A 22868-nucleotide genomic window follows, 5' to 3' on the forward strand; every position below is an offset into this window, starting at 1 on the left:
TTTGATATTCGTACTTGATATCGTTCAACAGATTATAGTTTGTAGTCCTTATTGACTACCGACCGGTATGTAGGTAGATATGCCACACCATACCGATCATTTTGCGCACGGATGTATTTCATCTCCACTAAGGTTAGCCCGAGACTAATTTCCTGGAGAGCCTAGTAACGTGATATGGATTGGTCCGCTTCCAACGTCGATCAAGTCATCATACATTTACTCTAACTCGAGACCTGTGTCTTTCCGTACCCTACGCTGATTCAAATATGGACCTGGAGCTCGAGTTCCCAATACTTTCCACATATTTGAGCCGTCGATGGACCGATCTTGTTATGATTTCCATGTCACTCAGATACAATCCTTGTGAGTATTATGGGTGGTGTATGTAAGATCTGTTGTTTGGTTTCTCATCTGTGAGTTGGGTTACATGTCAACCACACCAATTTCTTGAGAATCATCCTGCCAATTGATGATTGAAGCTTTCACCTCTTGGCTAGCTGGAATTGGAACTGCGACGATTGAATAGACACGCCACACTTGAGCTTCTGCCCCGAATTTAGCTCAAAGCACGAAACGAGACATGATGGGGATGTGGGGAGCCTCAATTCTTGTCGCTATGGTGGTGATGTCGAAGACAAAAACTCAGAAAGAATCGATGAAGATTTTGTGCGTGGACCAGATGACATCAGAGCGCATATTGGAAGCAAGTTGGATTATCTTGAGGATATTTCAGAGGCTTTCTGCCATGATGATGTACCTGACGCACCGAATCCAGGGATATTGATCGGTAACAGTGAAGCAATTCGATTTCCATTTTCCCGTCATGATATTGACAAAATCGTTGTGGCAAGTAGGCAAATGTGCAAGAATGCCACAGCACATAACCGGAAATATTGGTCTATCTCAGCAGATAATTTTAAACTGACAAATCCATCATGGAACAAGACACTAGAGTCAATCCTCCAGGAAGTGGGAGAAAAATTGCGGTTAGGATCAAGAAAGTTCGATGCTACTTTGACCAATCTAATCCTATCTGATGACGGTACCAGTTGCGAAACTAATGTGCAAGTTCATCTCAACCGGGAGCTCTCTTCTTTAGTAACAAGTTCCGTCTACAGCCCAGAGTTTTCCGCTCGTAATTACGCAACGTTGGATATCATCTTACCGTCGACGAGGGCGGAAGAGAAAATTGTTATCAAATCTAAGAATGTCTGCATCCATGAACTCACAGGCCCAGAACTATCAAACTGGGGCTGCTCTTCTTCTTTTGGATTGGTAAAGGCATTCTTTTTGGTCCTGTTGTCAACTAACAACTTCGCAGTTTTCAGATCTTTCAATTACAAGCACTACACCTATCTCCGGTCATCGCCTAGCTCTACGCTATTCTCTTCGTTATACTTCGATCAAAGACATCAGTAAGCGTTTTAAATATTTGGCCTTCAGCTGTTCCTTTAAATATGATGAGCAAGTGTATAAAACGTTTGATTGGCTGTTGTTGCGTCACAGATTTGAGTGACCAATTTTGGAGTGGTCTCACAGTCTGCGCAAGTCATCGATTTTGAGACCCCGAACTAAATGTCTTTGTAGCCTCCTTACCCGCCCATGCTAAGCCTTCGATCAATTTACGATCCACTCTACGTCAATGGACTGACAACACTAGTGTCGCTAATAACATCTTGACACATGTACTGAAAAAGGATTATGGGAACAGATGCTCAGACAAAGATCTGAGATTGGATGATTCGTTTGTGATCACTCAGCTCAAAGATGTTTCAAAACACGCTGGTCTTTTCTTATGCCTGGGTAGACTAATCATGACTCTTGAAGGTGTTACCAGACCTCCTGAATTGGATGGTATTCGACGTGGTGAGCGTAACAGGTACGAAATTGAAACCACAAAATACGAACTGGGTCGTGTGAATTACCTGGATAGTGAAGTATTGTTCAATGAACGCAATTTTGAAGTGGAAAGCTGCATTCAAAACCTCAAGGATATTTTTGATGGCGGTCTATCCGATGATCGACAATTGGACTTCAACAATAAGCCTTTCTATCAGCCTTTCCATCAAAGGTACTATCGGACGGTAGAAAATTCTTTCAAACATTACATTGCTTGGTCTAGCTTGCTAAAACAGTCACAGGTCGTGCTCATTATGCCTCGCAGCCATAAAATGAATTTTATATTAAGCGATAGGAAAGACGAACTTGTCTTGAATAACAGTATTCAAAAATTTATCGATGGCATCCCCAAGAGCCCTGCAGACATACCATCTTGAATTAAGCTCGAACTTGGAATTATATGCGATCTCATGGACAACTGGGAGACCCTAGAACCTGAAATGCCAGATTTCCCACACAACGCACGCTTGGCGGTCCTTAAAAAATAGTGAGTATCGACGACGAGAGATTATTGGCACGTTTGTTGCCAACATTTTTCTCCGGGAAGGTTTCCAGGTCTATGATGGATGTCATGCGCCGGAGACGTGGATCCGAGTGGCTCACCAGCATGTGAGTCAAGATCAAGAGGTGATGCATCCAATGCTAACACCAATTTAGTGTCGAGACTTACATCAAACAATGCAAAGCATTCAACGATCAATTTAAGGCCATTCGTTGGTTTGGGACCTTTTATAAGCAACCTGGATGGTCATATGATCAATATAAAAGAATAATGTCTTCATCCTTGCAACTTCGATCAACAGAGTGCTGCGTAAGTCTTTTCAAGTTGGCTGGTCTCTGGGAGGCAAAAGATAATATCGAAGTGTAGGTTGCTTCAAGTACCTAGCCAATGCCTATTTGTTGTTACTGACCAATGGTTTATTAAAGTCTTTTACCAGCCATACAGCGAGAAAATAACGCCACCACGATTGTCACATTTTTGGGACTCTTGGTCACCAGTGAGCACTACTGGGAAGAGAAGTTATTTGATGCCGTTTTCAGAAATGTTCTTCCAGGAATCATTGACGATATTGATCTTGGCTGGACCTCGACTGGACGTATGGATTACTCTGCATTGGCATCTATCATATATGTTGCATACAGTATGGATATGCTTTCAGAAGTGAAGGCTATTCTAGAGAATATCTCTACGAAGATACAGGACGCTTGCAAATGCTTTTACATCGAACATCTTCTGCCTTTCACTCGCGGCTTGATGGTTGAATTTCAAAAATGTTCGCCTGAGGCATTGCACTCATCTCAAGTTCAACAATTCGCTCACAAGGTTATCAATTCGTGGATACTGAAGTTCAGGCCTGCGAAGCCCACATCATTATCATGGACTCAGGGTTTCGAAGGGTGTAGCATCAAGTAATGCTCATGGTGTAAATCCTTGCAAGAATTCTTGGTTGATCCGATGAAACAAAAGACTACTATTTGGATGTCCAACACGGGAAACGACAAAGGTCATTTGCAGCACCTGACCGACCATCTCCGTTCCAACGAAATACCACACTCGACCGAATACTCAGAAGACAATTCAGTAGAATTAAGCCTTCGGAAGTTAAGTGCACACCCGAAGGCCGTCTATCAGAAATACAATAAGGCGTTTCAAGGCGTGCGATATGAGGTCGTGACTTTGGGTCTAGAATCCTTGCAGTCATTCCTCGGTGAGCAATTTGAATCCGTTCTCCAATTGAACCCGATAGAATCTGAAACCCCGAGCGCATCTCAAAGCGAAGCCAGCTCAGCCAGCTCGGCGAGTACTAGACGTTCTCTCCGACTCAGAGGTCAAAGAAACAACTCAGCTGGCTCTTCTGGGTCGATTGGTAAAGCCGCTTCCTCAAGCACTGGAAAGGATGATGTCTTCGCCGTACCTGCGGGGCTTGACAAGACTCTTTTGGAGGAAAAGCATACAAACAATAAGAGAGCAAGTGAAATTGAAATCTCTAACTTTAGAGATGATCCTGTACTCACAGAATCACGTCGGAAACGAGCTCGAAAGAGTCAGAACTAGCGGAGGTCTCAGGTAGAGATTTTTCAATCCTTTTGACAGTCAGGATTGAGTCATGCTCTTTATTTACTGCATTTTGGATTTTTTTGAAAGAATGTTAATGTTTCAAACGTGAACATCGTACTGGAATGAATTTTTTTCGATGGAGATGCTTTTCTTATATGACAGAAAGTGACGCTTTTATGAAAATTCGGAGGTTTATATAATTCTCTATTTGGTAGAGTCTTTGAATCATATGACTGATTTAACTCTTCCTTCTAGCAATTTACTCTCGTTGCAAATAGTTGAGTAAATCGAGTTGAAAAATGAATAGGATTAGCGTTAGAAAGTTCTTTAGCATGTATGATATTCTATTTGGTAATTTTGGTTACAAAGTTGGAAAGTTTTTGTATTGAGATTAGGAAATTTATGTTTTGGATAGTTTATATTTTACATAATATAATAAAGTATTTTATTTATAATTATATTTATATCGATTCATAGGATTGTAAGAGAATAAGTACTTGAAGATTAAGGGATTAAGTCAGCGGTTGAAGTATTATGAAACTATAATCAAAATCACTGTTCTGAGTATTCTAAACCGCCGTACTAAGATATATTATATTATCTACGTACAAAAGGTTTGTTCCCTGAATATAGGTGGCTTCCTGATGAGCCTAAGGTCCTTAGTCATTACGTGACTGTAGTCATAACGATAAACCTCCTCTCAATGCATAGACCCCAATCTCAGTCTCGGACGGTCCCTTCATTCCGTTTCCTCCCAGCGCAGCGGCTTATTCTCAGCAACCCACGCCTTCTCCGCCTGGCTACCAAATGGCGGTGCATACATCCCGTTGACCTTCCAAAGGCGACGCTCCGTCTCGTCAATGTGATATTCCCAGTTGTATCCTTTATCCTCAATGTGAGGTTTAAGCGCCTCATCAACTCTCGAAGTCCACGAATAGTGTTGTGCATCTTCCATATGAACTGCGATATGGTCGACTGCAATCCGAATGAAGGGTGTGGTTGGCTGGTCTCCGCCAACGTACATGTTTACATCTGAGACCTCTGTGAAGACAACAACGACATAGAAAGCGGGTAGACCGACATCAGTGTAGAGTTTGGTAATGTCCTGTGACAATGACTTTTTGGACTTCTCATCGTCGAATGCATGTTTGGTGTGATAAATATTCCAAAAAGGCATTTTTTGTTTAGATAAATATTTGAGTGGTTGCGGACGTGACTTATTTGAGAACAAGAGTATTGAAATGCGTGTTGAGAATGATTTTGCTACAAGCTCTCATCCATCTCGTTTGATTTATACGCGCCAACAACCTCGGTCGGATGACGTCAAAATGATTACTTTTACCAGTCTTGTTATTAGGGTCGTCTTAACTGAACAGGGTTATTCAACTGCCGCCCGCCCGGACAAGAATACCGAGTTAAATGTTCTGGGATTACTATTCATCGTTCTATGATTACTGATCATTGTTCAGGTGAGACATTGCCGTGATAGGCTGATTTTCTTCTGCCAAGATAATGTATCGATAAATTTATATCGAAGGATACTGTGCCCACACCGAGTTTCATAAATCAGCAATTATGATTGCTTATAGGATTTACCAGACTAAAAGTCTATTCTTCGTAGATAGCTCGTGTATCCATATATGGTTCGATTTCTCATCAGTAATCACACCTGGTAAAATAGTCCACCCGAGGCTTCAAAGAACTCTATATTCGGTGATGTCTCTCGGGGAATGATTCCAACTCTTGTATAGTACTATAAGGTTCCATGGGAGATTTTTGAAGTAACTACAGGCGGCTTATGCGTTGTCAACTTTCTAATTTGCCACTCCCATCTTTATTAAGCCATCATCACCAAGTCAAAAGTTCTCGGTAGTTTGATTATCAGAAAATTCAAAGAGACAGATAAATTTAGACTGCGTGCAGTTCTGTTCGCTGTACAAAACCAAATTTCACCTGTTGCAACCCCAGAAAACACGGCTCGTCCATCTCTCCACCGTTCAAAACAGCCATGCCTCTCCGTGCCAATGTCTGCATCGTCCCACCAACTCCGTGGGAGTTGCCAAACACGGGCGGAAAGCAAGGAGGGATCTGGTCGCCAACATCTCTCACTTTGATCCATGGCGAAAAGGAGGCGCTTCTCGTGGACACTCCGATCACTATTCCTCAGACAGAAAAAACTCATTGAGTGGCTCGAAAAGACAGTCCCAGGAAAGCGCCTAACAACCGTCTATATAACCCATGGCCATCCAGACCACTGGCTTGGCCTCTCAACTCTGAAAAGAAATACCCGGACTTACGCATACTATCGACGGCAGCCACCTTGGAGCATATGAAGTCCGATGTCCGCCCAGGCTTCTTTGAAAATGCCTGGGGAGCTATGTTCCCCAACGGTCAGATCGATACCGATTTTGTGTTTTCAGAGGCGCTTCCTGCTAGCGGGAGATTTGATATCGAAGGCCATGAGTGTCACGCCATTGAATTGGGCCATTCTGATACAAGGGATTCAACCATTCTCTGGATCCCGAGCCTCAAACTCGCCGCTTGTGGAGATGTTGTGTATGGAGATGTTCACCAGATGTTAGGTGAAGCAAACACGACAGAGCTTCGTAATGAATGGATCTCGGCCATCGAGAAGGTTGAAGCTTTAGGCCCTGAAATTGTGATAGGGGGACATCGGATGAGTGGGGAGGTAGACGGGGTGTTCCACTTGGCTGCAACAAAGCTATACATTCAGCAATTCGAAAAGCTTCTGCCAACTTGTAAGAGTTCTGACGAGCTCCAAGCAAAGATGGAAGAGCTATACCCGAATAGATTTAACCCCAACGTCCTAAAATGGGGTTGCAATGCTGCCTTCGGTTTACCAATGTTTGAGAGGCTGTAAGCAGTGTTCCCGCAATCTCCCTCCACCTCCCTATTGTCGACTGCTGGGAAGGAGTGGGTGACACTTCCTAGACTGAGAGCCTCATTATGAGCAAAACTGGTAGTCAGCTTTGAGACTTTTGTATAACTGTAGCGCTTTCCTCCCCTCTCTTTTGGCTACGTTGTTAAAAATGCATATAAACGAGAAGATAATTGATTATGCAGTAGCTATTCCTGCAAGTATATTGACTGCATTAAGACCGACGTTGAACTTTTGATATCTTTCAGAAAGTCTTTTCTCTCCATCCGGTAACCACTTACCACTAGTATAGTGGAAGAAGTGATCATACTTCTGCGAATTAGTATGTGTTGACAAGCATTTTTGTTTGGACTGAATCAGACGTAATGTTCTGGAAGACGCGGGTAGAATTCCCAAAGTGTGTATAGCAATGGGCATATATAATGGTCGACATATATGTCCACAACCAATATGGTGCCACAGCATGATGAGGGTTTTATGAAATCACACTGGCGCCCGTGATGACAGAAGTCTCCTGTTGTGCATGGTAACTTACATGGAAGAATTGATTCTGGCGTTCTTATTTGAAACTTAGAGTGAGCGAGAAGAGAATTATGTGTAGTCATATTCACTTGAATTGCAGTACAGTACCTAGGTACCCAGATAGCTCATGAAGCTGGTGTAATAAATAAGAAGGTCAGCAGTCCTACTTCGCCATTGGACGTTTGTCTTTGGTCGTGCATTAGATATGATGACACCACGTGACTAAGTTGACATTGATTACTTCATCCACAACATGATTGGCATTATCCAATGAAGTTTCAGCATTTACTCAGGCTGTCGGTAGGGACACATGCTCCGAAGGTTTAAGATTTAGTGGCCTGGTGGCTCACAATTCACTAAAGTGACGTCTCTTACAGGGAGGGGCTACAGGGGCTACAGGGGTTTCAAGTAGCCCACACATCATTTCGAGGTTTGAATGAATAATAAATGAATAATGATCCATCAACACGATATGATACGGTCATAGTGATATGATACATCGACTGCATTTTCTATCAACATACATCCCATTACACAACTTAACGACTGACTGAATCATTCGACTTTTTATCAACCGGAAAGATTATATTCTGCATACGATACACATTTTACTCCCTACACTTACTTCTACTCCAGTTTTCCCTCACCGATTAGACTTCAACAGCCCAAATTAATCGATTCAACGTCAGTCAACCCATCACCATCCACATCCACATCAACACCCACCGCTTCTTGTCTTTTCTTTTTACAGCTGTGCATTGAAACGCCAGCGAGGTGTTTGTGACTCAAAATGGCAGACCATGCATTTGCACTCAGGAGGGAATTTATTACAGGACTCCCCAAGATCTCTTCATCTTCATCAATCGCAGATATGAGAATAACCGAATCTCAAAAGTTGAAAGTCCTGGTGGCCGCAAATGGAAGTAAAGATGTCGCACAAGCTCTCGCCCTCATCGTGAGGTTATCCAAGAATCCTAAGATCGAAACTCGAGCGATCATTGACGAAGAAACGTGGCCATCATATCGATTATCCCAAGAGACACTGGCATACCAAAATAAAAGGTTCTTGACGAGGGAGACGGATGAGGCAAGAAAGGGCATAGAACGAGATCAAATCGAATATTTTCGACAAGAGGCCTTTGAATTGTGTGACTGGGCAGATATACTAGTACTAGCACCTATCGACGCCGACACGTTTGCGAAAATGTTGCACGGCATAACCGATTGTCTATTGCTCGAAATTCTCCGTGGGTGGGACGTTTCCAAAAAGATATTACTTGTACCAGGAATGACAACATCTATGTGGGAAAACCCGATCACGAAGAAACAATTGAATAAAGTACGGAGAAAGTGGCAATGGGTCCGAGTTATGCAACCAATACTGTGGCACTATGATGCGAAGGGGCCAGGTAAATGTTTCGTCGGGTGGGATGGATTCAGCGAACTTGTTGACGTTATCAAAAATCAAGCGGAACTTTTGACAATCGGACATGATGTGGATATCGCAGCATCTGGTGCCGCAAGTCTCGCAAGATATAATATGAAAACGGATGCGCTTCTTCCACCAGAGATTTGGTCCCTCATTTTCGAATACGTAGGAGATTGGGAGGTTTCGAGGGCGCTCAATGTGTACGCCAAAATACCGAGGCCAATTGAATGGCAGCGAAAGCCCGACGATACAAAAGATGAATTACAAACTTACATGCGATCACTCGAATGGATTATTCTTACATCTCCTGTTTACAAAATCATCGACAAACTGAATACTGCCCCCGAGAACATGCGAGAGCTTTCTCCACTATGCGTCAAACTCATCATCAAGTTCTGCCTTACGGAAGTTCTCTCATATCTGGAAACAAAACTAAAGGACGTGTTTTGGGCAACTTTTGGTCAGAAACTTTTACCCACAAAAGCGTCTGCAGTTTATGGACGTACCGAAATTCTAGAATGGTGGCGCACATCTCCTTCCTTCTTGTCCAAGGACTATACTGCAGAAGCAATTGATGGAGCATCGAAATCTGGATATGTGCATGTTCTCGATTGGTGGAGAAAATCCGGACTTCCTTTAAAATACACAGAATTGGCACTGGAACAAGCATCTTCTAAGGGTCATATGCTAGTTCTTGAATGGTGGAAACAAGCAAGTCTTCCCCATAATGAAGCCGAAAGACGAACTCGACATGCAGAAGCTACAACCAACACCTCTGATGTTCTTCCAGCTTTACAACTCAAACCTGGTAAAGCACTGTTAGCCGCAGCGCAGAACAATAAAGCTCTCGTTCTTCGGTGGTGGGATAATTCTGGTATCCCTATCGCACATTCGGAATCCGTGGCTAAAGTCGCATCGGCACATGGCCATGTCGCATGTTTAGATACCTGGCGTGAACTCAAGGGCGAGAAACTAGCATTCGATAATCAGGTTCTAGTCGGTCCTACGAAGAATGGTCACGTAGAAGTTTTGGAATGGTGGGCAAATCTGAGTCATGGATCGAATGGGAGACCAGGAGGAAGAGTCGAATATAAAACTTGTGATATAGAGGAAGCGCTTGAAGATAGTGTAGGAAACGAGGGAGAGGAGTTGGAGGTTAGAAGGTGGTGGGCGAAAATGGGATTGAATTTGGGGGGATCGGTTAGTGAGTGGACGAGGGTGAAGGTTCTGTAGATAAGATGATGGGAATTGGGATGTCATGATATGATGTTGGTAACGCACAGGGTATATGGGTACGGATGGATGGTCTGGGGTGCATGGATTTGGAATAAGCATTTACGTGGAGTTATATAGCGTGTTTGATATCTGAACCACTCTGAGTATAGTACGATTGTTTGATTTCGAATAGCCTGTGTCCGTTTCCAGATGTGCCTTTTATCGAATGATTTTCTCGTCAGTAAAAAGCGCTGGCGATATAGTCGGTCTCTTACCACCCAATAGAACCATGCATCTGTATAATTCATAGTTAATCATCTCTAGTCGGTGCTCTCACAGTCCGTCTCTTTATACTCTGTAGGGAAACGTCAAATTCTCGAATCATAACTCATAATCAGAGGAATAATCTCTCATGGTTGACTTTTCATACAACGTGGTATGAAAGATTAGGGGAGTTGAGTAAGGTACGAGGGGGTGGAGATGGAGATGGGATGGGATAGAGATAGGATGGGATGGAGATACATGGGATGGGATAGAGATAGGATGGGATGGAGATACATGGGATGGAGATGGGATGGGATAGAGATGGGATGGGATAGAGATATATGGGAATTTGTTGTGTGATGGATTGAGGGTGGGTGGTTTTCTGGATGTTTGGGGGAATGGTGTTTGTATGAATGTTGGTAGGCATATTTGTTAGCTTTCAATAAGACAGCTAAATAAGTATAAACCACTCACTAGAGTTTGCACTGCACACGTATCATATAACCAGTATCTATCTATTCATCTATCTATCTATATGTATATACCCCGTGCGACAATCCGAGCAAAGTGTATTCTTTTATCTCTAATTCTTGGTTTAGTTCTAGGTTAGTGGACACGATGGCAATGTAAGAAGAAAATAGCAGGCGAGAGAATGAAAATAGAGAGACCTTGGAAAGTGATTGAATCGTTGCATTTTTCTCGGTTTGCTACTATTTGTTCTTGTTTGTTGTGTGAATGGGGTGTAAGTGCTGATTTATGTACGGATTGGCGAGAAATAGGTCAGTGTATGTAGAGCTGAATATTCTTTGTTTTGGGAGGTGGGGGTGAATATGGCTAGTGTCTTGCTGTTTACTGACAACGTCGGAAGTGGTCGTAGAGTCATGGGGTGTGTTTTTACTGGACTTACAGTCTGTAGATGGTGCGTTGCTCTAGGGCTATTGTCGGATAGATCACTTGTTAGCGCTCTTACTCATTGAAACAGCAAGTTCCCCAACAGATGACGTACACACATGCAATGCACACTATCTAATGGCATGTAGGGGAACATTTTGCGCCGATTATCAAATGCAGATGTAACTTTAGATGTGAACAAAGATGTGGAATGTCAGTACTCACAATTCATCTTCCCCAACGTTCATTTGCAATATTTAATCCGACATAAGACAGACGACTTCTCCTTAACTGACTTAACACGAGCTCCACCATGACGCCCTACAATCGAAAGCAAATGTTCAGCTTCCAGGAAACACAAGCTTGAGCCCAGCATAACGTACGTTTTCGTGGCCTCATTCACTATAGAAACAAGTCAGTCTTATTAAGCGAGATCGAATCCGAAACCCAACCTTCTAACTCCCTCACTTTCTCCTTCATCACTAACAATGCCGCTTTGAAAAACTCCACATCCCTCTCACCAAGACTCGTCCAAGTATTCTTCACTATTCTCTCCACATCCTTCAATGGCGATTCTCTAGTTCCCCCCATACCCTCCATTTGTGGATCAGCGCCAAATTCCAATAACAACTCTACAATAGGGAGATTCTCATATCGAGGCATAAAATCGAAGTGGAGAGTATCAGTAGCATAATGAAGTGGTCGCCCCCTACTCTGTTCAGCACGTCGGACATTGTCTAGGGCGTTTGGATCAGCACCAGATTCAAGCGCTTCGCGCATGTTGCTAAGTTTTTCGGCAATAGGATGACCTGATACGATTTCCGAGTGGAGGAGAAGTTCTTCGACGTACTTGAAGGGTTTTCTTGGAGGACCTGGTGCGGACATTTTTGAGCTCATGGGAAAGATATTGGATGGTTGAGAAAAGCAGTATGTACGTGTGAGAATCATGAGTAGTGGATGAAAAGAGTTTTGACTTCGGATAGATAGAACTGAGTTTATTAAGTTGTCTAATCGATATACCAACAGATGGGACTAGCAGTGGGTCTTTGGCTTGTGGTGTGGGCACTCAAGGTGTTTCCCCTATCAACATCGTTACCATCTTTCTCTATGGTCTCTTCCTTTATATCTCCGATTTCTCATTACAAGATGTAATCAGAAGATTTTTTTCTAAGTATGAGAGAATCAGAGCTCAATAATTAAATTGTACGTCTTTGAAATCATCGCTACCACGGTTTTTCAATACAAATAGTATAATTCGGAGGAAGCTAGCTAGGGGATATTTCACTTCTCGGGTAATTGAACTAATGCTCTGGGCACTACCATCTCATTTTGAGCCTTTTTTCACCTCTTCTTACATGCATTCACAATTTGGTCGGAATTTTGGTTGAATTCAACCAGCTTTGGTAAGGATTTATTTGTGTATTCTACACGTTATAGTGAATCTGTCGTGGTAATGGTTCTTCTCAATTTGAATGATCATATTTTACTAGGTCTCGAGGTGCTGTACCTTAGTGCACTCGTTCCATTGCCACATAAAGAATCTATTGGCTATTACTGTCCCTAGACTGCCATATATGTTTCTTCAAATCATACATGACTGTATTTCAGCATGGAAGATGAAATAATCAAAAAAGTTGTATTACTATGTCTTTTTCTGTTCTATATGTCAATAATTATCCTTTTCTTCTCGACTATAGTTCATCACAAACCACCTTTCAAATAAAATAAAATTACATAACAATGTCTCCAATCCAACCACACCAAGAGTTTGTGATTCCTCGAAACCAATATGTACCAAACAGCAACAACACTTTCAAACCACAGCCAAATGATTCTTTGACGAGCAGAGATCTTTGTGTAGGAAGCATTGTATTCCTACCAGGAAGCGCCAGGGGCATTGAAAGGGTCAAGTGTATCCTACCTCACAGTCCATGCAAGAGGCCCGAATTAGATCATATGGGATACGAACACTTTGTCGTGATCCTTGATGTTTTTCGAAAACACGGCGGAGAAATAAAATGTTATATCTGTCAAGTAAGATTCCAAACAAACAAGCAAAATTATTACACTAACAATACAACAGATAACTTCCAAGGCAGGAGACGAGAAATACAAACATTTAGATAAACGAATCCTAATCAAAGGAGCCTCCGCACGACCAAACTTGTCACTAGAGAAAGTATATCTCGAGAAAGGATACATGGGTAAAAGATCTTATATTCGTGTAAGCCATGTTTTCGAGATTCCCTCTTCGCTATTGAAACCAACGAGAAGGAGCAATCAGGATCAGGTGTACTATAAGAGGCTCTTGAAAGAGAGCTATTATCGGTTAATGCAGGAATTCGATCTGAAGCCGGGTGTATTCGAAGATACGTGGTTTGTGATTCAGTTTGGAGCAACGATTCGCACTGAAGATTCCGAACTACCACGGAACGGTGTCAGCAGTGGGGAGCTGGGAACACGACTTCTGGATCGTGAATCGTCTGTATTTGCATCATCCAACGCGCCTAGTCAGGCCTTGATAGCGCTTTCCTCGTCAACTTCTCAGCCAATCTTCAACTTCTCGGATCTTCAATATTTTACAATTCTTTCGGCTCTTGATACACCATCTACGCACGCATCGATCTCCACATTGCCGGTCAGGGGATCAATAACCGAGCAGAACAGTGACGGAAACGAGAATTCTACATCGCCTTGCCAACTTGAAGCATCTGAGATGGCTCTGCTAGAATCACAGCCTGTACCAAACAACTCCTCAAACCCCACCAAATCACCACCGAGCCCCCTCACACACCCTCCCAACTACACCAGTTCCGCCATCCTCCCCCTCTCGATCTCAAAAAAGCCCTCACCCTCCTCTCAACCCCCCTCTCCCGCTTCCCCCACTACCTTCTCAAAGCCATCCTCTTCATCGGCACCCAACCCTGGGGAAAATTTTGTCTCTATTCTCTCGTTCTGCTTGCATGCTACTACACCGGAACACTTAAATTTGGATTCCTAGCTATCAAGGGGCTGGATGGATGGTTAGAGACTTTGGGGAATTGGTCTGTGCGGGGTAATTTTAATATTGCGAGGGTTTTGGGTGGGTTGCTGAAGGTTTGGGGAAGATTGGCAAGTCCTGTATTGTTGAGGGTGGTGAAGGTTGTGGGTGGTTTGTTGAAGGACGTGGGGTTGTGGGCTGTGAGGAAGATTGTGAGGCGGGGTTGAAGGTAGTCTCGGTTGTGAGGATTGATGGATCTTTAGGATAAAAATCTTGGTAGGGCTTCATGCTTATCCGGCTGGGCTGGGCAGTTCGACTGTAGAAATTTGCCTGATATGTGGTCCTTTATCTGGAGAGAGATTGAGACTCAATGTACTTACGTTTTATCTCCCAAATCATGACTACGAGTGTGCCTTTTCTTTCTATGTGAATGCATCATCGCATGTGACATAGAATTGCTAAAACTTGACTTTTAGTATCGCAAAATATCGCTTAGAAATTGCCAATAGGAGCTTGGCATATGATATAGCCTCAAGTTAAAAGAAAGTTCTTCTCTGCAGAATCCGAAAACGGAACATCACCCACAGAATTCAGCGCGGTGGATAAAATCATTTGGTAAAATCATTTGGAATAAAGATGACTCTCAACTACGAGTGAATGTCTAAAATATGGTAAATTGCACTAAAAAACTTGGGAATGGACAGCCAGAAGTCCTTGAAAGATTAAAATATGTTACCAATTATTTTCTATTTTTTGTATCGGCACCATCATGCTTGAAAGAGTGGAGATTTTCCTTTTCATAAAATGGTAGGGCTCCCTTTCGGGTAACTTTTGCGCAGATATCCCTCATCACATCTGACTTGGAAGAGACCACTACGATCTACCACGTGCATCTACGTGCTGTAAAAAAGTATGTGTTACAAGTTTTGTCTGAGTAGTAAGATCTTCATAAAAGTACATTTGTTATATTCAAAGCTTGAATACCTTCCAGTCTTTGATGCTCATATAGCCAAGGACGCCTCCAACTTCGCCTTGCTCTTGTTTACCATTCCGCCATCTTTTTGGTCCAGCAAAGTGGTTTATGAAACCCTCGGGTCCTGATACAAAGAGCAATTTTGAATTACTCTTTTCCGTGACTGATCCAGAACCTACCACCGAACTGGGCTGTATGGCTTGTGATATCATCTTCTGATTGATGAATGTTCCCTCTTCATCCACAACATAATTTACTTGAAGGTTTTCTGGGTATTTTTGCTGCATCCTTTGCAATCGCTGAACCATAGACCCTTTTGCTGTAGGTATGTCTGACTTCGAGCCAGATTTGTACGTTTCACCTCCAACGCAATCTTCTCTTCTCTTATTTGCCCAAACTATACAAATCCGTGGTAGCTTGCCATCTGAATTTCGCGCTTCCAGTAACGTATGAGCAACCTGCATAGCAGGAGCAATTCCCGTCCCACCAGCCAAGAAAACAACCTCATCCACATTCTCTGGCAAGTCAAATTCAACGTGAGGGCCTCTGAGCTCAATCTCGGAATTGGCTTGTAGCCTAAATAAATAGTTCGACATTTCCCCATTTGGTTCCTTTCGAATCACGAAACGAAGTTCACTATTTGTGTCGTTTTCATCGGGTGGTAATGGCGTATATGATCGCGCGATTTGCAATAATGGTTGCTTAAATTCTACGGACCAGAGACCTTTCTCCCAGTATGCGGCATAAGGATCTGATTTTGTGGATTTTTTCGGTTTGATGGTCAAAAGTTTACTTGTCGATGATACAGTTTCCTCTGAAACAATAGAAAACTTGGTAAACCTAGGAGAGTCAAATGGATTTGAATCCGTGGTTTTAAACTCATTTACAGCTCCAAGTATTAATGATCCCACGAAAACTATTTCAGTAATGAGTATTAAAGCTCTCAATACCTTTTGTTCCTTTACGCTTTTTACCCAATACAACACTTCTGTTCGTGGAATGGGAATTATGAGAGAATAAAAGACGCCAAAATATTGAGGTCCCTTGGGTTGCGGTGCTCTTCCAAACGTCATGAGAGGATTTTTTGGAGGTTCATGCCAAGGATAAAAATAGTGGCGTCGAAAAGTGTGAGAAGGGGAACATCGTGTAGTGTTTATTGGTGTTCTGTAGCCATACAAATGTTTTGGCCATAACCTTGCCGCAGTAGGAAGAAGAGTTTGCCGTCGCATTGAAAAGAATTGAGGAAATGGAGATGATTTGCATGACATCTACGAAGGTAGGTAAGGAAATATCGATGAGCAAAGACTTCGGATTATAGTACTTCCGGTGACAAGATTAACCAAAGGCGGTGAAGAAGAAATTATCACACCGTTCATGACTCAAAGCCAAAATCTCAACACTCATAAACAATACGATTTGGAGAGCAGTACGAAGAAGTCTAATCAATCACTTAATCTTAAAATACAAATGCCTATTATGGCAATGTATGCTACAATCGAATGTATGAGTTTTTTTGTTTTCCAACTTGACCGAATTCTATCATATGATTCATATCAACATTTGCGAAATACCCAAAACTCAGCGTCTTCCCTTTTCATTCTGTTTAGTCTGTTCCCTAAATATTTCCTCGTCTAGTTTCAGGGGCTTATGTTTCAGGTTATGTACTGTTCATTTCCTCTACGATGGAGATTTTGTCAAGTCTCTACTCGCATGATGTCAATGTACGTTTCATTCCACCTCATAACCTTAAGCAATTGTCGCTATATTCTGTTATTTCTCATTAAAACAAATGACTTAGCATATATATACATTAGAACATAATTGAAGCATCCAAATTTCAATGATCGCTTGTCTCAACGAAAATCAGGTATGCTTTTTCCTATACAATCACACATTGGCCTACCCCTTGGGGTGATTTTGCCTCCTATTCATCATCCTATATTTTTGACGACTTGGGTATCTTATTTTCTCGTCAAATCTCGGACTTGTGAACGTGTTGCATCCACCAACGGTGCATTAAAAAGTACGGTCCATATTCCAACTTTTAAATCTCTCGTCTCCGCTCTTCTTTCTATCTCCCCGCGGCCGTACTTCCGGATAACTCGTAAGATATATCGTTGCCATGCAATTCTCCTCCTCGTTGATATACTGTTGTATCTGGAGCTTCCGTGACATAAGGAGGAGTATTATAAGGTTCGTCGCTATTAGGCTTCTCATAATATTGCGTTGGTCCATCAAGCTCACCTACAAGAACAAGTTGCAATCCACGAGGGTGTCTTCTGAGTCTTCTGAATAATAGAAAACTTCCCGCTGCAATGAGTAGAACACCAAGAGCTACTCCGATAGCCACACCAGCTTTGGCACCAGTGGACATTCCTGTACTCGATGATGCTGATGACGAAGATGCTGAATCTGTTGCTGATGATACATTACTTGGAGACGAAGTTGCGGATACGACAGCGGCTGAGCCACTTCCAATTGGTGATGCCGTTGAGGAAGATGTAGAAGATGAAGCTGTACTTGATACCCAAGAAGGATCGTCCGAAGCTCTCTCTATGATTACACCATAGGCTGCCACCTTGTCAACCCCCGATATGACAGTTATCGTCGTGCTGGCGTATATGACGGGGTACGAGGTTGTGCTTGCCGCAGTAACAGTATCGAATAATACGCTATTGATCGATAACGTTTCATCTTCCGAAAAATAGGACGTACATCCATAAATTTGGTCTGATGCTCTATTTGCGAAACACGTATAGCCACTGTGTTTTTTGTTAGTCACTAACTATTATTCAAACCTGAGCTTCTCTCTTAGGGCAATACATACGTGGGACAACAAGTAGCTATGGTTTTTGTAGCACTCGAGTCTGTGGAATATGACGAGCAGGCGGCACTATAGCCTGTTGGACAGACAACCGGAGAATAATAATCTAGTGGGTGTTAGCAAGAGCTAATCACCAGCATGAATTCGTCTAGATGATCCAATAAAGATATAAAGAGATATTTCAATAGACCCAGAACGTTGAACACGAGATTTCAAAAAAGATGTTCAATGACGGCCAAGATGGCAGAGAATAAGAAGGTAAAATCGACGTTTAGTCTTTCCTTATTATATGCAATGCGTATAATAAGCGGGCACTGGTCCCCAACATTTGTTTTCACTTCCCTAAATCGAATATATCCATCTTTGTAGAATAAAAAGTTACCTGCTAGAGCCTCTAGAGGCCTAGCCGTCCTATATAGTCTTAGACTGAACGTGGACGTAAATGAAATCAATCAATCAATCAATCAGACGTTTAGTCTTACATGCTGTTTCACGATTGAATCCACTGGGCATACAAGTCGTACTCCCACTACCGATAGCACCATGCGCAAGCCAAGAATTTTTCAGATTTTGAGCCCAGAAAATTTGATTACAATCAGAGCGTGTGGGTGTATAAGTTGTAGTCAATGGGCCTACCAAATGACTTAATGCTGATGCAGTTGCGGCGCTCGTGATTGTCGACATCCTGCTCGAAGCTGTGATGGTTAATCGTACAGACGTACTTAGATTTGGAAGTTCGAAAAGTTGAAAAGCAATTGTTGGAAACCGTCCACGAAAATCACGGCGGTAGTATCGTTCGTTTTGTTAGTAATATATTCAGCTCTAATCCCTCCACTCTTGACCCTGCCTGAACGGATGTTACATATCCACTGCCTCCACTTTACGGGGCTTAGCGTGGGCGGGTCAACAGGGAGAACAATTGTATTGGCACTTTGGCACATGGAAGACCAGGGTTTCTCGTTACACTTTACCATTTTCTACACCTCTAACGACGTAGCGAAAAGAAAATGGTGCGTGCGGCTCTTTCCTGGTCAGTTCTGCAGGAGATGTATGTAAAATCCCAGGCACACCTGATGATCATTCAAGGAGATGCTGTCAATAATAATTAAATTGGTAAGGGAGTATATAAAATGAAATGTAGATGCAGGCCGGTATCCAAATTCTAGAGATCCAGATGAAAAGACCTACGTAGATGGAAGTCAGCACTAGCTGATTGTGAAAACCACATCGATCCTTCCCAGGGCCACAAAGCATGAGCGGTACTAAAATGAGACATAATTGTGTATCAGATATAGAAATTACAGGGATGATAAACTTGGAATCAGTGATGTAACGTATATCCGTCAAGTTTTCGATACCGTTGGTTTCGATAAACAGAGCCTTTGAGTGTTTCATAGATCTATTCATACTTTTATGGGGAAATTATTGGTTCATCGCATCTCCTTCACAAATCATGAATTGGGGCCTATGCAGTGTAGATGCTTTTGCGAGCATCAAATACACATTCCACCATCATGAAGAGGTTGCGCTGCGGCAAGGTTAGCAAAGCGATGTCCATCTCACCAGATTACACGAAGTATGCGGGTCCGAAAGAGGTAGAATCATGAATTTATTTGTAGTAGAAGTCTGAATGTAAGTGTGATAGCGAAGTGCATTAAAAAAGGTCTCGCATCATAATCATCAACCAAGCCATTCAATCAATGCCATTCGAGGAGGGTTGCTATTTTCTGATTTTGATATCAATTTTATCAACATTCGAAGAATTCTTAGAGTGTTGTTGTATATGTGAGGAGTAGTCTTGAGCCGCCAGTAACTACTCTGTGTCTGTGCTAGCTCGAGACTAATACTTTTAGTGAGATCTAACTATTATAGGCTAGCTTATCCGAGGGACAACGTATCATTCGACGACCAAATCGCCGGGCCCTCTCTGTATCATCTATTGCGGAATACAAGCTCAAAGCTGTCCTGTAGGCTCGACTCTTCCGCATGGCCATTGTGGTCTAGGATGATTACATCAAAACCCTTCTATGGAGAACATTCGTGTCAATTCGGCACTCAAAGGGTAGCGCTTGAAGGCAGGTGATGTTCTAGAATATTGATATCATCATGATGAGTAAGAAACGCCCGATTTTTTTCATTGCCACGCACCTTTCTGCTTTTGATCAAGAAGAATGACTTTGAAAATACTGTGATTCTTTCTTCCTTTGAGTAGAGATTGCTTCTGGAGTTTCTCACAATTTCTTTCGTACAATTCATTCCTTTTTTGGCTCTTTTCATCGCATACTATCCCAGCTTTTTTCATGTCAGATAATCGAATTCTACCAGAAAAAGTTCCTGCAAACGCTCAATCGCTTTTATGCTATGATCTAAATAAGTATAACGTCCCCGAGGTTCCACAAATCACCCTTGAAAACTATTTTTGGCAAGTGAGCCGCATATGAGCTGGAACTTACCCTGTATCAGCGAGCCAAGCAAAGTCCTTCCCTCATGTCTTAATTTCTCGCTATAGCCTTTTCCTCAGCTTCTGTGGAAAGCTCGCTTGGGCATCTTAGCGGATTAAAAAGATGTCATGGTAAACATCATCGCTAGATATCTTCATGATGGATTTGTGTGATTTTTCTCTTTCATTGCTAGGTGTAACTCCCAGGAAGTGTCCGCGTCAAACGCGATCTAAGTTTAGATACTTTCTTGCATATCTGCGTATAACGGAAAAAAAATCCCGCTCCTTGATATAAATCATTACCAGGGTATCTTATAGACTTAGAAAGCCGATCGATATAGACGAGTAGAGACCCATGTTTACCGACCCTTTTCAAACAAGGATCTGACCATCCACTCAACCGACGTCGAACTCTCTTGTGCAAAGAATTTATATTCCAAACCTGCACCACAATCTACACGTTGGATGAGTTGTAGGAGACTCACCAGTATGAGCTTCAATATATTAGTGAACATACTCATAAAGTCCATACGAACGAGCCGAACAACCCCATAGTCCATAACGCAGATTACCAGCATATGATAATATTCCAGTAATTCTCTTTGAGTCCCTTAAACATTATCCACCACATCTTCTTTATTCGCATCGATGCTCTGAATCATTTCGCTCTGTTCCAAAATACATTCTCTCTACTAGGCGAGGGGCAATTTCTAACGTTAGGTTCGTAGCCTAGAAAGTAATCTTCCGCTATCTTTATATGATAATGGCTCACGTAAAGCCGTGTCCTAATCTGGCTTTTCAACTTTTCTGTTGCATCCATATCTGAAAGATCCAAATTAAAGGCCCCATCCTGACAACCCTAACAGACATCTGATTAAGATCATATTATTAGCTCAGATTTCAGACCGGGCTATCATATTAGTACTAGCGACTAAGACCAATCTGAACTCACTTACTATATAAACCTTCAGGATATTATGTTGCGCGTCTGTAAGTAGCATACTGTAAGCCTCATCTTGAAAATTCTATAAATTGTATCCTGAGTCTCTTGATTCTCATAACTCTCACTTTTTCTTTTCCAACCAGCGGCCGCTGTTCTAGCTATCTTCGAAGACTCATTCATTAGCTATCCGCAATATCACCAATTTGGTAACGTAACGCTTTAAAAAGCTTCAAGATATTTCCTCTCTAGAAATTCCAACTTTCTTCTGTTGCATATTTATACCAGATGCTACTTGCAAATTCACCTAGCAGGAAAAAAATTCTTCCTCGTTATATAAAGTCATGATGTAAAATTAAACGAAGCTACCTAGTACTTCCAAGGTTTTCAATATAATTCTAAAGAGCGGAAGAGTCAACCCTAATTGATACCATCAAAGCCCCATATAATCAGAGCCCTTTGCTTCGTACACTACCTAGTATTCCAAACCAACCAATCGTACTTCCCCCTTCCCCATCCCCCATCCCTCAAAACAAAAACTCAACAACATCACACAGTGAATCCCCTCAAATGCCCCACAATATACAATATAGAATCTCCAACACAGCACCCCTCACAACAAAATCCACGGTGGGTGGCGAAGTGGCTAATACCTCTGCATCGAGGCGTCCTCGTTCGTATCGGAGATAATAGCTGTCGCAGAGAGTTCCAAGTGTATTTCTTTTGTATTTTTATTTTTTTGACTTTTTTTCGTGTTATTTTTTAATTGTGATTTGGGGTGGGGATGGGGAGGGTGGTGATGAGTGGAGGATGAGATAAATTCACTTTGGTCTTATGGAGAGCGTTTTGTGTGGTGTATACTTGGGGGTAGGTACTGTAGTATTGAAAAATTTATGAAAGAGGAAGAATGATAATCAAGAGTGACGGGATCGCTACTATATAATCAATAACCAAGCCCCAAAGCACAAGAACAAGCCCATCAAACTTATCCCCAGCACAGAAACATCCATTCTATCTTTCAGCCATAACCTTAAGCATCTCATCTTCAAGCATCCTCACGGTAGGTAGCTCGACGTTTCCGATCAGACATAATAATAAGCATATGAGTACTCCCTCATCTGATAGGCGATATCTTTATTTTACCAATAAAGAATAAAAAAGAGATAGAGATACAACATCTCAATTTCAAGAAAGAAAATCAATAGAAATCCTATTATTCTAAACTATATATCAAAGAACATGAACTCATACGAACTATTTCATCCCATTCATCCCATCCATCCACCCTCACAAAACCATCCAATCTACATATTAGGTAGGTAAACAACACAAACTCAATATCCCCTCCGCTCAAGATCTTCAATCTTCAATATTCATACATCATATCTAAAATTCTTTAAATTATATCATTCAAAGAAAAACTTTGAGTTAATTCTCTATTCAATTTCAAAGCAATATCTAAATATCCTTATGAAAACCTTTCAGAATAATTAAATGTGAATGTATAATATATACATATTAATTTGATCTAGC

General features: G+C 42.0%; 9 protein-coding genes across 9 annotated transcripts; 5 read left to right on the forward strand and 4 right to left on the reverse strand.

Moving 5' to 3' along the window:
• Positions 1-266: 266 nt before the first annotated feature.
• On the forward strand, positions 267-3313 carry EAF02_001663 (uncharacterized protein; the record flags this gene model as incomplete). Its single annotated transcript, XM_038897711.1, has 7 exons — positions 267-363; positions 527-1275; positions 1322-1415; positions 1588-2071; positions 2455-2508; positions 2557-2763; positions 2827-3313. The coding sequence occupies 7 exons, from the start codon at positions 267-269 to the stop codon at positions 3311-3313; spliced, it is 2172 nt and encodes a 723-aa protein (XP_038762686.1).
• A 42-nt stretch (positions 3314-3355) lies between these two features.
• On the forward strand, positions 3356-3955 carry EAF02_001664 (uncharacterized protein; the record flags this gene model as incomplete). The annotated part of the gene is made up of 1 exon (XM_038897712.1): positions 3356-3955. One exon carries the CDS (start codon positions 3356-3358, stop codon positions 3953-3955), a length of 600 nt encoding a protein of 199 aa, XP_038762687.1.
• Positions 3956-4697: 742 nt separating this feature from the next.
• Positions 4698-5135, reverse strand: EAF02_001665 (uncharacterized protein; the record flags this gene model as incomplete). Its single annotated transcript, XM_038897713.1, has 1 exon — positions 4698-5135. One exon carries the CDS (start codon positions 5133-5135, stop codon positions 4698-4700), a length of 438 nt encoding a protein of 145 aa, XP_038762688.1.
• Positions 5136-5966: 831 nt separating this feature from the next.
• Positions 5967-6839, forward strand: EAF02_001666 (uncharacterized protein; the record flags this gene model as incomplete). Its single annotated transcript, XM_038897714.1, has 2 exons — positions 5967-6049; positions 6161-6839. 2 exons carry the CDS (start codon positions 5967-5969, stop codon positions 6837-6839), a joined length of 762 nt encoding a protein of 253 aa, XP_038762689.1.
• A 1330-nt stretch (positions 6840-8169) lies between these two features.
• EAF02_001667 (uncharacterized protein) lies at positions 8170-10041 on the forward strand (the record flags this gene model as incomplete). The annotated part of the gene is made up of 1 exon (XM_038897715.1): positions 8170-10041. The coding sequence occupies one exon, from the start codon at positions 8170-8172 to the stop codon at positions 10039-10041; it is 1872 nt and encodes a 623-aa protein (XP_038762690.1).
• Positions 10042-11580: 1539 nt separating this feature from the next.
• On the reverse strand, positions 11581-12063 carry EAF02_001668 (uncharacterized protein; the record flags this gene model as incomplete). Its single annotated transcript, XM_038897716.1, has 1 exon — positions 11581-12063. One exon carries the CDS (start codon positions 12061-12063, stop codon positions 11581-11583), a length of 483 nt encoding a protein of 160 aa, XP_038762691.1.
• Positions 12064-13134: 1071 nt separating this feature from the next.
• Positions 13135-14179, forward strand: EAF02_001669 (uncharacterized protein; the record flags this gene model as incomplete). Its single annotated transcript, XM_038897717.1, has 2 exons — positions 13135-13212; positions 13262-14179. The coding sequence occupies 2 exons, from the start codon at positions 13135-13137 to the stop codon at positions 14177-14179; spliced, it is 996 nt and encodes a 331-aa protein (XP_038762692.1).
• Positions 14180-15127: 948 nt separating this feature from the next.
• EAF02_001670 (uncharacterized protein) lies at positions 15128-16360 on the reverse strand (the record flags this gene model as incomplete). The annotated part of the gene is made up of 1 exon (XM_038897718.1): positions 15128-16360. One exon carries the CDS (start codon positions 16358-16360, stop codon positions 15128-15130), a length of 1233 nt encoding a protein of 410 aa, XP_038762693.1.
• Positions 16361-16836: 476 nt separating this feature from the next.
• EAF02_001671 (uncharacterized protein) lies at positions 16837-18639 on the reverse strand (the record flags this gene model as incomplete). Its single annotated transcript, XM_038897719.1, has 3 exons — positions 16837-17893; positions 17959-18061; positions 18438-18639. The coding sequence occupies 3 exons, from the start codon at positions 18637-18639 to the stop codon at positions 17203-17205; spliced, it is 996 nt and encodes a 331-aa protein (XP_038762694.1). The 3' UTR covers positions 16837-17202.
• Positions 18640-22868: the final 4229 nt, after the last annotated feature.

This window comes from Botrytis sinoallii, assembly GCF_014898435.1.
Source record: "Botrytis sinoallii strain Bc 23 chromosome Unknown BSIN_002, whole genome shotgun sequence".
Lineage (NCBI taxonomy): Eukaryota > Fungi > Ascomycota > Leotiomycetes > Helotiales > Sclerotiniaceae > Botrytis > Botrytis sinoallii.